Source organism: Myodes glareolus, chromosome 3, assembly GCF_982192425.1.
Source record: "Myodes glareolus chromosome 3, mMyoGla1.1, whole genome shotgun sequence".
In the NCBI taxonomy this organism is placed as follows: Eukaryota; Metazoa; Chordata; class Mammalia; order Rodentia; family Cricetidae; genus Myodes; species Myodes glareolus.
Genome location: NC_142028.1, coordinates 22,740,052 through 22,752,019, shown reverse-complemented (window position 1 = coordinate 22,752,019; position 11,968 = coordinate 22,740,052). Strand labels below are relative to the sequence as shown.

The 11,968-nt window shown below is 37.4% G+C and overlaps 1 protein-coding gene across 1 annotated transcript; it reads right to left on the bottom strand.

Moving 5' to 3' along the window:
- Positions 1 to 276: 276 nt before the first annotated feature.
- Positions 277 to 8,138, bottom strand: LOC148122579 (C-type lectin domain family 2 member E-like). Its single transcript, XM_087904147.1, has 5 exons — positions 7,970 to 8,138; positions 6,184 to 6,306; positions 3,311 to 3,486; positions 2,989 to 3,095; positions 277 to 2,017 (listed from the first exon to the last, which is right to left on the bottom strand). The coding sequence occupies exons 1-5, from the start codon at positions 8,025 to 8,027 to the stop codon at positions 1,903 to 1,905; spliced, it is 579 nt and encodes a 192-aa protein (XP_087760273.1). The 5' UTR covers positions 8,028 to 8,138; the 3' UTR covers positions 277 to 1,902.
- Between the last annotated feature and the right edge of the window lie 3,830 nt (positions 8,139 to 11,968).

Here is an 11,968-nt window from a genome sequence, read left to right as displayed (position 1 = left end):
CAAGAACTTCAGACATTAACACAGATCCTGACTGCTGGAGGGCCACATAGTCAGACATGGCCCTGGTCCGAATGACATAGCTCCAGGTGATACATGAATATAAACCCAGAATGTGGGAGGCAGAGGCAAGTAAATCTTTGAGTTTCAAACCAAATGATCTGCAAAGAACTTTCAGGATAATCAAGGCTATACAGAGAAATTCTGTCTTGAAAAACAAAGAATGAAAGAGATTAAGAAAATAATAAAATATAGACCCAAAATAAGCATTCTACAAACTCTATTTTTATTTAATTTTATTATTTATTTGTGTGTGCATATACATACAGCAAAAATTACAGGACAACATGCTGTGGATAGTTTTCTGCTTCCAGCATGTTGGTTGAGGTGTTAAACTCAGGTTATCTGTCTTAGTGGCTGGTGCCTTTACCTTCAGAGCCATATCACTAGACCTGAGTAGATACTTGTAACATGAAGGAAAGGCTTGTTGGGGTTTTTGTCCTGCCCTGTCCCCCAGCTATTTAGTCCCAGAGAAAAATCACACACAGATCTCTGTAAGTTATAATGCTGATTGACCCATTAGGTCAGGCTTCTTACTGGCTAACTCTCATATCTTGATTGACCCATTTTTCTGATCTATGTTAGTCATGTGGCTCAGTATTTTTTTCAGTGGGGCAGCTCACATCCTGCTGCTTCGGTGATCTGGGCAGGAGTGGGAGAAATCAACTTCCTCCTCCCCAGAATTCTCCTGCTCTCCTTGCATCATTTCCACTTCCTGTCTAGTTTTCCCACCTACACCTCCTGCCTGGCCAATCAGCGTTTATTTAAAACATGATTGACAGAATACAGACAATTCTCCCGCACCAGATACTTTAATAAAGAGTAGAGCTATGTCCTATGTGGTGATCCATAGCTCCAATTCCAGCCATCTCGGGTTTAGTATTACATAGCAGCCTTTTTATAATACAAAGTTTACAAAAAGAGACGGTGGCAAATAGCAGTGCAGTGTTTGCTTAGCATTAGTGAGAACATTTAATCCATATGTCAATAAAATAAGTAAACAGAAATGATTGTGACCTGTTATTTCATTATTTCATCCTTTCGGGAACCCATCAGTACAGTATAGCATATGAACAAAAAATTTTAAATACTTTTTTCTTAAACTCAAAAATGTGTAAATGGTTGCTTTGAAGGAGGTTCAATGCTTAACTGTTTCCTGATCCGAAAAGAGCCTACTACAGAAAAAAATTCAAGTGGCATACTCATAATATGAAACTCTGGAAAAAGTTAATTTAAGAAAATAAAATGACATTTGCTTATAACATATCCTTAGTCTATTTTAATTTTTAAAAGAACATTAAGAAGTAAAGTGTAAAACCTTTTTGACAATGTTGTTGAATCCCACAGTGTACAGCATCGGGTTCAATCCTGTTTAGATTGCCCTTCATATTGGTCACTGAATTTTGTAAAAGAATGATGACAGAGTTTACAAAAATATTTTGAGGTTGCAGATGAATTATAATATTTCTTGTGATTATTGAATCTTTTCCATTGGTTTAGAACCTCACATTTTTAGTTTCCAAACTTTTAAAGCAAAGACCAATAAAAAAACATTCAGATCTGGTCATAAAAGTGGAGCTTACTAATACAGACATGACTGTACTTTAAGTTCAAGATTTGAGAACTAACTCATACTGCGACATCTATTTAATTTAGAATCATCTGTTTTTCCAATTTCCTGGATCTGTAATCCTCTAAACAGGTTTTTGTCTTTGCTGTCAACACGTATTATTGATGGATTTTGATGATTTTAGCAGATCAGGAGTGGAACAGAAACTGCAGATAACAGGTCACACAGCATCTGTTTCTCAGTCATGCTTTGGATTTGAAATATGTTGGTTACTGTTAGGTATATCTGTTGGACTTGCTACAAATCCACTTTTTAGGAGCGTAGTTCCTGGCACTGCTGATACCTCTGTCACTCAGGTAGGCACATTCCCCTTCTCCGCGGGTGAGAACCCTAAAGCAAAAAAGCAAAGCAACAAAATTCTGCACTGACCAACATTGTATTCAAACATCTTGTGCATACTCAGGTCTCAGTTTGAAAACTACATCTTGTCTTTTGCCAACATTGGCCCTGTAATATGTATTCAAAGCATTTAACTGGCACTTGATGTCATGTTCAAATGGACTGTTGCCATGGATGGCCTCACTGAGGGTGATTTTTGACTGTATCTTGAAGCATTTTACGCATGTTTGAAAGTGAGAGAAAATCCACTTCTTATTAAACTACTAAACGGTCTTTAGTGATCATGTGACTGGATCTATGTTTTATTGTTCCAGTGAATGGCTCCATTCAAAATGGCTATTCTTGCTTCCAAGAGCTGTCTGTCTCTGTGCTCTTTAATGATGAGACTTTTGGGGAGTTTCCCAATGGCCCTGGCATCGCTGCTTCTGTGACAGGTGTAGCTGTTAAAACAGTTTGACTGACAAGTCCTACCCCAGTTCTACAGTAGCTTCCTAGAGTTTCAGAGTTCTCAATTGCTCTTCTGAAATTTTGTAGAAAACCTACACAGGTGTTTCTCATTGAGGAAAAGTTTTCGAATGACGAGGGAGCAGACAATATCTACCCCAGAGTCATCACAATGCTAAAGATTTCAAGTGAAATCATGCTAATTAAATGCTTTGAGAATGGTGGCCAATAAGTGGGAGAACATCCAAAAAATTTAAATATGTAAGGATGTGGAGTTACTAGGGATTGACTGTGCATGTAAGCACACAGCCTACCTCTGAGACACACCTCCACTTGTAAGGCTTACATTCCTTCCTTCCCAGTATAGTTGACTTCAAATGATACAGCCATTTATATCTTATAAACACACACACACACACGCACACACACACACACGCACACGCACACACACACACACACACACACATACACTTCACAAAAGTGATCACAGTAGAAGGAAAGAAGGTCTGAAAACATACGAGCTGTTATACTCAGTGTTGTCTGTCCACCTCCAAGGGTGATGTGATGACTTTCTACGCAGGCCAATCCAGTGATCAGAAGGCCCTTTGTATCTCTTCATGAAATTCTGTTATAAAACACAAAAAATGAATACGTTCATCTTTCAGCTTCCAGTGACCATTCGGTGTTTCTAACATACAGCCTAATCGAAGGATGGCAGTTGAGGGTCATTGATTTTGGAGCCATAACATCCCTCAGTTCTCAGTGGATGTTTTTTTACATGCATAATCCAAAATACATGGCTGAACACAAACAACAAACCAGTTCCTGATTCTTTCTTACCAGCTCCTCCGGACTCTCAAATTTAGCTAGATGGGCCTTTAATGCCACGCAGGAGGTCTGGCTGAATGTCCAGTTTCTCATGTCTTCAGAAAAATAAAAACATTTGCTTCCAAATCCAATCCATTCTTTTGGGCAGGTGGCATAGCAAGGTCTATGGTACTCAATGCCAGATCTCACTAAAATGCAGACAGTGTCATGAAATATAATAAATAAACATTTTTGTGTCTCATCCGTTTGACTAGTTATTCAAATCTTAGCAGTGAGGTGTGCGTTTGAACTATACTTTCATAATTATTCACTAGGGGACCCCTTACTAGCATAAGGGTCCCCAATTCGGAGCATTCTGGTTGGGTTATGAGGAAGTTCTTTTGTCTCCCTTCTTTGTATTTTAATGTTTCAAACAGAATCTCACTATGTTCCCCTAACTGGCCTGGATCTCACTATGTAGACTGCACTTGTCTGGAGCCTTAGTAATCTTGCTGGCTATGCCTCCTAAGTGAGTGCTGGGGCTAGAGACTCCTTACCATGAAAATAAATAATTTCTAGGCAATTAGCCCATTAAGATTATTCCTGATTCCTGAAATCCTACAGCTTCCATTCCCCTAATCTTTCACATCCCGCTTTTCTCTTGATAAAAAAGAAAACCTCTTATTTGTTTGGATTTTACAATAGAGAAAAACCAACCTGCAAAACATGGCATGGTCAAAAAACTCTTAAATATCAAATTTTGATATTCCATAATTCTACCACATGCATTAAATGTTTGTGAACACATGTTGGCTCTTGTTAGAGCCAGTCAGAATGGCTCTCAGTAAGAAATCTGACAATACTGGGCTGTGGTGACACTTGACTTTAATACCAGTGCTTGGAAGATAGAGGCAGGCAGATCTCTGTGAGTTCAAGGCCAGCTTGTTTAGAAGCATGTGCAGACAGAGGGAAACATATTTACTGCAGGTGAGAGTCCAAACAAATATGACGAGAATGGAGGTTCCTCAGAAAATTTTAAAATAGACCAGCCATGTGATCCAGTTCTGCTACTCTTAGGTACGTAAGAAGAGAATTCCACATTTTACCATAGAGAAACTTGCACCGTTTGTTTATTGCTCCCCTATTTACAATAGTAAAGAAATGGACCTGACCTAGGTGTCAATCAACCGATGAAAAGATAACGAAAATGTGTTATTTGTACAAAATAGAATGTTATTCAGTTGTAAATGAAAAAGGGAATTTGCCAGAAATTGGGTGGTTTGGGAAAGTATAATATCAAGTGAGGTCACTCAAACTCATAAAGTAGGGGACCCACATTCCACTTCACAATCAATCCCAGCTTGTGACATACAGAGTGAGAGCTGTGAGTGTGGGCATGGTGTAACACGTAGAAAGCAGAACAAGGAAGAGTGACGTAAGGTGAAGAAGGACAGAATGCAGCAAAGGGCCTCAAAAGCTGCAAAAAAGTTCATAAATATAATAGTTTTTCTAGTTTATACTCTGCCATAGTTTTTCTTTTGGTGGCAGATAAACACATGAAACTGTGACTGACAGTGAAAGTCAAAAACCACAACCAAAGTTCCATGGCTTCAGAATGGCTATTCCAACTGCGTGTAGGTTCAACAAGATAATAGGGTTTGGGACTGGCAAATTTTGCAGTAGCTATGCTAAAGAAGCTCTGTAATATGTTCATTTGTGAGTCTACCATAATAAAGTGACTGTGTGTGTATGTTTATGTGTGTGTGTGTCTGTGTGCGTGTTTGTGTGTATATTGTTTGCATGCATGCGAGTGTAAAAAGCTCTGAATGCAGTGAGGTTTCAGAGGACAGCTTAGAAGGATAACACACTTTACTTTCATAAACTCAACTCTTTTCCTTCAGCAGATCAGTATGAAAGTGCTGTTGTTTCAATGATCTAGTGAGTACTAGAAATAAATTATTTGATTAGAAATATTAATTACCAGAAATGAAAACCCAATTATTTTTAATTGAGGGGAATTTATTGAGCTGTTCCCAGTTCATATACCCAGTATCACAGGGTTTCAGTGAAAGGAACAAAAGCAACTGGCAGCAAGGGTGACTGTCATTTCTTTTTATCTGACTCCTTTCAGAGCTATGTAATAGTTGAGGTTACACTGACTAAGACTTGTTGGCAAATGTTTGTTTTCTTTAGATGTGTGTATTATTCTTTGGCATGGCTAAAGATTATTTCATAAAACAGTATTGAGTGGTGGTGGTTCATACCTTGAAGACCCAGCATTGAGAAATAGAGGCAGGCAGACCTGCAAGTTCAAGGTCAGCCTGGACTAGTGAGTTTCAAGACAGTCAGGACTCTCTCTCTCTCTCTCTCTCTCTCTCTCTATATATATATATATATATATATATATATATATATATATATGTGTGTGTGTGTGTGTATATACATACATATATACATATATGTATATATATGTGTGTGTGTGATGTGTGTGTTTTCTGAGACAATTAAATGTAATTATATATATTATATATTATACATATGTTATATATTATCATTATTATGAAACATTTACTCCAGCTAAGGAAGTCAAGTTGTGCAAGATTTTATCACATCATTCACAACAGTCCACAACTAAAACTAAGGAAACACATATTCTGGAACTTTATATTTAATATTTTCAGATAATGACTGAAGATATTAACTGAAACTACGGTCATGGGGGTGGGATTCCTGTATCTTCCCCAACCATATTACTCTTCTCTGCTCTCACTTCCCTTAGCTGCAGCAATCTCCTTGAGAGTCTCTTTTCAAGTTTCCTCTCCTTTTCCTCTGGGTTGAATAGTTCCCCCAGGTGGATACACATCTCTGTCTAGAGGTTTCTGATTGTCATCTTTTAAGTTCCTTACCTCCCAATGACAAACGAGCACAAACTGCAATTATAGCTAGAATGCTGATTAAGATTATTACAAAGTAGCAGGAAAGTACAGCAGGGGAGACATTTCTGAGACATTTTCCTTGGAGTTTTTCACCTGAAAAAATAAATATCAGAATATCAATCTCATGAATCTGCAAGAGCAGGTAAAGCTGACCGCTAAAAAGACAAGGATGTCTGTTCACCACTCTAGTGTGACTCTGGATGGCCAAGCTAAGACAAGAGGGCAAAAATAAAAAATAACATTCAAGTCTGACGAAGATAAAAGTGTTGATACTCAGATGGCATGAATATATCTACATATGAATTTATAAGAAGTCTATTAAAAGGTCTCTAAAAGTAATCAGGTTTACAATGTTGCAGGAAAATGTCAATGCTGAAAACAATTTTCATTTTCATACAGAAACAGTTGTCAAAAGCAAACAATTGCATAAGGATAGCAATAATCACAGTTCTGCCTTCTGCCAAAGACACAGTGATACACCTAATGCAACATCGGGTTTTAAAAACTCTCAGTACAAAGTAGGTACAATTCCTTTCAAGAGAAAAACTCAGAGACAAAGACGGAGAGCTAGACACACACACACACACACACACACACACACACACACACACACACAAAAGTGGGGACCCTGCCAGTACATTATAATTCTTTCTATTCCCTTTTAGGAGGTAAAGCAGAGAGGCAGAGTGTTCATTGCATTAAATCCAGTTTAGTTTTCTTGTGTGTAGGTAAATCTTTCAGTATTGTAACCAAGAAAATCTTTCCTGAGACAAGCTCTCATCCACCCAGATATTTTTCATCAATATAGACTTTAGTTCTAGGATTCATGTCTGGTTCTGTAGTCAATTTTGAGTCAATTATAATACAGAGGATGAGTTGTGAATCACACCATAAAAACCAATGTCCAAGCATCATATGCAGGAGAGATTTTATCCTTTCTCTACCTAAGAATTGTCCACCTTCCCCATCTACAGTACACATGCACACATAGTATAAACACAATGGTTTTTTTTAAAAAATGAGCCAAAATATGGAATATAATGACACACACACACACACACACACACACACACACACACACACATATATATATATATATATATATATATATATATATGCATTAAATTTGTTTAATATTGCCAAAATTTGGGGAAAACATTTGAAATACAACTTAGCATTTGTTACAATGAGACTGCATTTACCTCATACCCTGGATCTAAGGGAAATGGCTGTGTTGACACATAAAACTTGCTTGTGTTTATAGCAGCTTTATGGATTAACACTTGTATTTTGCAGCAACCCAAATATCCCTGAGCTTGTAACAAGTAAACCTAGTAAATTCAGAATTGAGGAAAATGAAAAAGGAAACTGTAGCTCATGCTTGTACCTGCCCAATGTCTTATGTCTTATATCGAGGTTAAATGGTCCTCAGCTTGTTCCTAGAAGTCCCTAAATTAGGCCACACACACCTAAAACAAACAAAAAAAATGCTACTTAACCAACCAACCAACCAATCAATCAAACAAAAACCATGCCTCCGGTTTCTGTAATTAATTTATTATTTCTCTTGCTCAGAAATACTTGAGTATTACATACTCCAAAAGAATAACTCAAATAACAGAATCCTCAAGCATGTCCACTTCTACAGAGACCCACCATGACAGGCTAATAGGTAGGAGGTTCAGCTCCTCTAAGGGTCCTTGGCAAATCTCCTCTCTATCTTTTAGTTTGAATCAAATTGCATTGAAATACATACCTATTTCTACCCGTTGTAAGTAGTGTGAGGTAGTGAAGACTGACTTTAGATTGTTCATTGAAGTTCCCTCAACCTCTGAAGCACTCTTCTATGACCTGAGAGCAACAGACTAAACTGAATTCAGGAGGAAGTTTGAAACTTGAAACCGTGGAGAGGGAGAAAGAACCTTGTACTCTGATGTTGCTGCTAATAAGTACCAGCAATCTCAGTGGAGCCTGTCTGGGTGATTCATCAAACAATTTTTTATCAGTCATAAATATGTAACCTCTCAGAAGTTTACTATTTCTGAAAGAAACAGACACAGTGCATGCTATTTCTGCCAGGAGGAACTGTCTAAGCACTCTCTGTGTTGATTTCCCTTTAGGCTTTACAGCAGGCAGGGCAAGAAAAACAATCTATAAAACAACAAGAATGAAACTCTGGCTTAGCCTGATTTTATTGTAGGCAGTGTTGGACCAGGGCTTCTAGCGTCTGGCCAAGATCATTTTGCTGTAGTTACAACACAATTTTGAGAAAAGTATCCAGATAACAATTAACTCAGTCTCAAGTGAACAAAAATTTAAGACATGTTTACATTGAGATTCTTTACAAAGTACATCTGGCTTCTTTTACAAGGATGGGTACTGTTGACTCAGAGATAGAGCCCAAGATTTAGGGTCTAGAGAGTTTGACTAAGGTAAATATAATGCCTGTGGGTATCCAGATAGCCTGGCTCTAAGATAAGGCAGAAGTTGCTTAGGCTTTTGTAAAGTACAAATGTCCTTACTTTTAAGAGAGGGTTTTATGGTTTAAAAGCAATGCTCAAGACATATGAAGAAAGATCATGGATAAATAAAAATGCAAATTCTGAGAGATAAGGCAGAGCCTGTGTCATTAGACACTAAAGGATCACAGGGTTGTAAAATGACATCATTCTTAGAGTTCCAGAAAGAACAGCTTTCTGGAACATTTCATTGAAGAAGCAAACTGTGTGCTTAGCTTTCATGGCTTCTCTTTGGGTGCACAGATTCTTTATTTTTTTCAACTCTCCAAATAGAATATGATGTAAGAGGCATGTCTTTTTCAATTTCTCTTCATGCTAGTTCTTAATATTTATCCTTACTGTAGTCCAAGCATCTGCACTTGAAGTTCTACAGTCTGGAAACCAGAGGTTGATTGTGCAAACATAAAATAAAATCAGATAGCTTACTAGGGCTGGTCTCAATTCCTTTTTGTAAGCCTATGTTCAATAATATCAATGAAGAATTGTTTTTTCTTTTAGAGTGTTCTTGACCCATCCTGAAGGAAAGACAAACAGGAGGGAAACAACATGAAAGGAATTAGGGAAGTATTGGATTACTCACCCTTCTTTACTTGGCAGTCACTGCCTAAGAGACTGCAGCACCATGAATGAGACCCTATCCATGGAGACAATTAGAGGATTGCCTCTTCTTTTTTGGGCAATCTCCAAGAGAATCCCTCACTCTGGTCAATCTCCGAGAATGGCTGCCTCTCTTCCATGGACAGTCTTCTTGATTACCCCATCAGTATCACAGTTTCTGGAGGCAGGTACCACTGCCATAAGAACTACCTTCTAGCAGTGAAGGGTTCAAAGGAGATGGGATCCATGGAGTTGACATACTAAGACCTACTTACCTGAGGAGGTAAGGAAAAGACACACACTCTATTGATGGTTTCCTCAGATCTTTTTCTTATTCTTCTGCATCTTTTCTGTTTTTCCTGATGACTTCTTTCTACCACTGTTTCCTGGTGTCTTGCCTTAACTCTTCCATTTTTCATTACAGCTTATATATCCCAGCAAAATCTTTCAAGCAGTATAAAAATTACAATGTGGTTACATTAGATTGTTCATGTGAACTATTCCAATGAATATAGGTAAAACACAACATGTTTTCCATAACTTTTACATGATTAAACTCTTCATATATTACTGGTGATAAACAAGACTTCCCAAGAACCCACACATATTCATGATCAAGCAACTTGTCATAGATTAACAGGGTGTAAGCAAGCAAGCAAACTATTTTTCTCAGTCAGCTCTTTGGCTGACACGACATTTTGCGTCACAAAGAAAGGACCAATCTTTTTTTTATTAATCTCAAATGATAACTGTATAAGACATCGTAAAAGAATCACAAGTCAGAGCTGGAGAGATGACTCAGAGATTAAGAGCACTGGTTGCTCTTCCAGAGGTTCTGAGTTCAATTCCCAGCAAACACATGATGACTCACAACCATCTATAATGAGATATGGTGTCCTCCATGCCAGAACACTGTATTTATAATAAATAAATAAATCTTTCAAAACAAAAATAATCACAAATCTAACATATTTATATGAAAAAGAAGCAGTCAGCTCTATTTTAAATCCTCAGGGTCTATCCCCACTTCAACAGATGTTTACATCAGGAAGTGAAGGTGAAAATGGGTACAAGGAATTGATCATCACCTTTAGTCACCATCTCACCTGAGCACGAAAGGCCAATCAGCTATAATAATTGTGCTCTTTTGTTCTTGTCCCAAGCCATTAATAAGTTCCTCACTGAGCTATCAAACTTTCTAAAACTTTAGATTGTTTCTTGAATTTTTTCACCTCAAAACCACTTAATAAAAACATCTTTGTCTAACTTTAAGCTATTTTCAAAGCTTTGTTTCAGCTATGATGCACTGTGAAACCTGTGAATGCATCTCCCAACATTCATTAAGATTAATATAATTTAAACTAGCTGGGCTACTGGGACTCAGTTGTTTTTGTTATTCATTAACATAAGCCACGGTCTATACAGTTCCTTAATAGAAACTCACATGTTCCAGCTATGTGATATTTCCTCAATTTACCTTTTATCTTCTGCAGCCTGTTGTTATCAGAGACAGGGCAACATTTTATCCTATTTAACCTTTACCAATATTAATTTATCCACTAAACAGAGTCCCTTACTATATTTATTAAAGACCCTCAATCATTAAAGTCCTATTTAAACTAACACTATTATCATAAAAAATTATTGTTTCAGTTAAACAGGATAGCTTAGGAGCAAATCGTCTTCATAAAAATCCATAGGTAAAAGTACCCAGTAGAATAGGTTATTTCAAATATATGATTATATACTGAGGGCAGTGGGGATCACTCATGAGTATTCACACCCTGTAATATACCAAAGGAAAATAGTGGCAAACATGTGAAGGCACAGAAGAAGCAAAAGATTCTGTCTGGGGTCTGTGGTCTCTGGGCCTTGACTATCCCAGATTTACCCATAAGAATTTTGTTTCCTGGTGGCCTGATCCCCTGAAGTCAATTTTTGTCTGTTGCTGTCTGTCTTGGCCACCAGGAGAAGGTGAGGTGAAATGGCATTAAGTGGATTTTAAACAGGATAAATGAAAATGATAAATCCTTAATAATTTAAAAATATCCTGTACTTACCACTTATTCTTTAAGAAAAATGCTGCTTTGATGAAAGTTGTTGTTATTAATGGGAGAAAATATTTATTTTTTCTTTATTTTTATAAACAGAGTCTTAACTGTGTACCTTTGGCTAGCCTCAAACTCCCTATTCCTAGATGGCTTCAATCTCATAGCGATCAGCTTGCCTCTGAGCCTCAAACTTACTATTCCTAGATTGCTTCAATCTCATAGCGATCAGCTTGCCTCTGCCTCCTAAGTGCTATCAGTAAAGATGTAAGCCACCATACTCAAGAAAAAAATATTTTAATTTTAGAACATTTTTACTCATAGAATTTCTAGATTTGGCTATTCTGATAATATTCAGTAATTCTAATGTTTGTTAGAAGAATGAGGTAGCTGCTGAAATGCAGACAAAGGGGACACACAGCTACAGAGCCATGACCTAACCAGGGTCCTGTCCTGGGATCAGTGGCTTCATTCCTCAGTGAGTACTCCAGAACGAGTACTGAAATGGATCCTTATGAGAGACTCATTGTGTTATGATTTACGGTCAGTAAATTGAAAGTGTACAACATTCCTGCCAGCAATATGATAGAG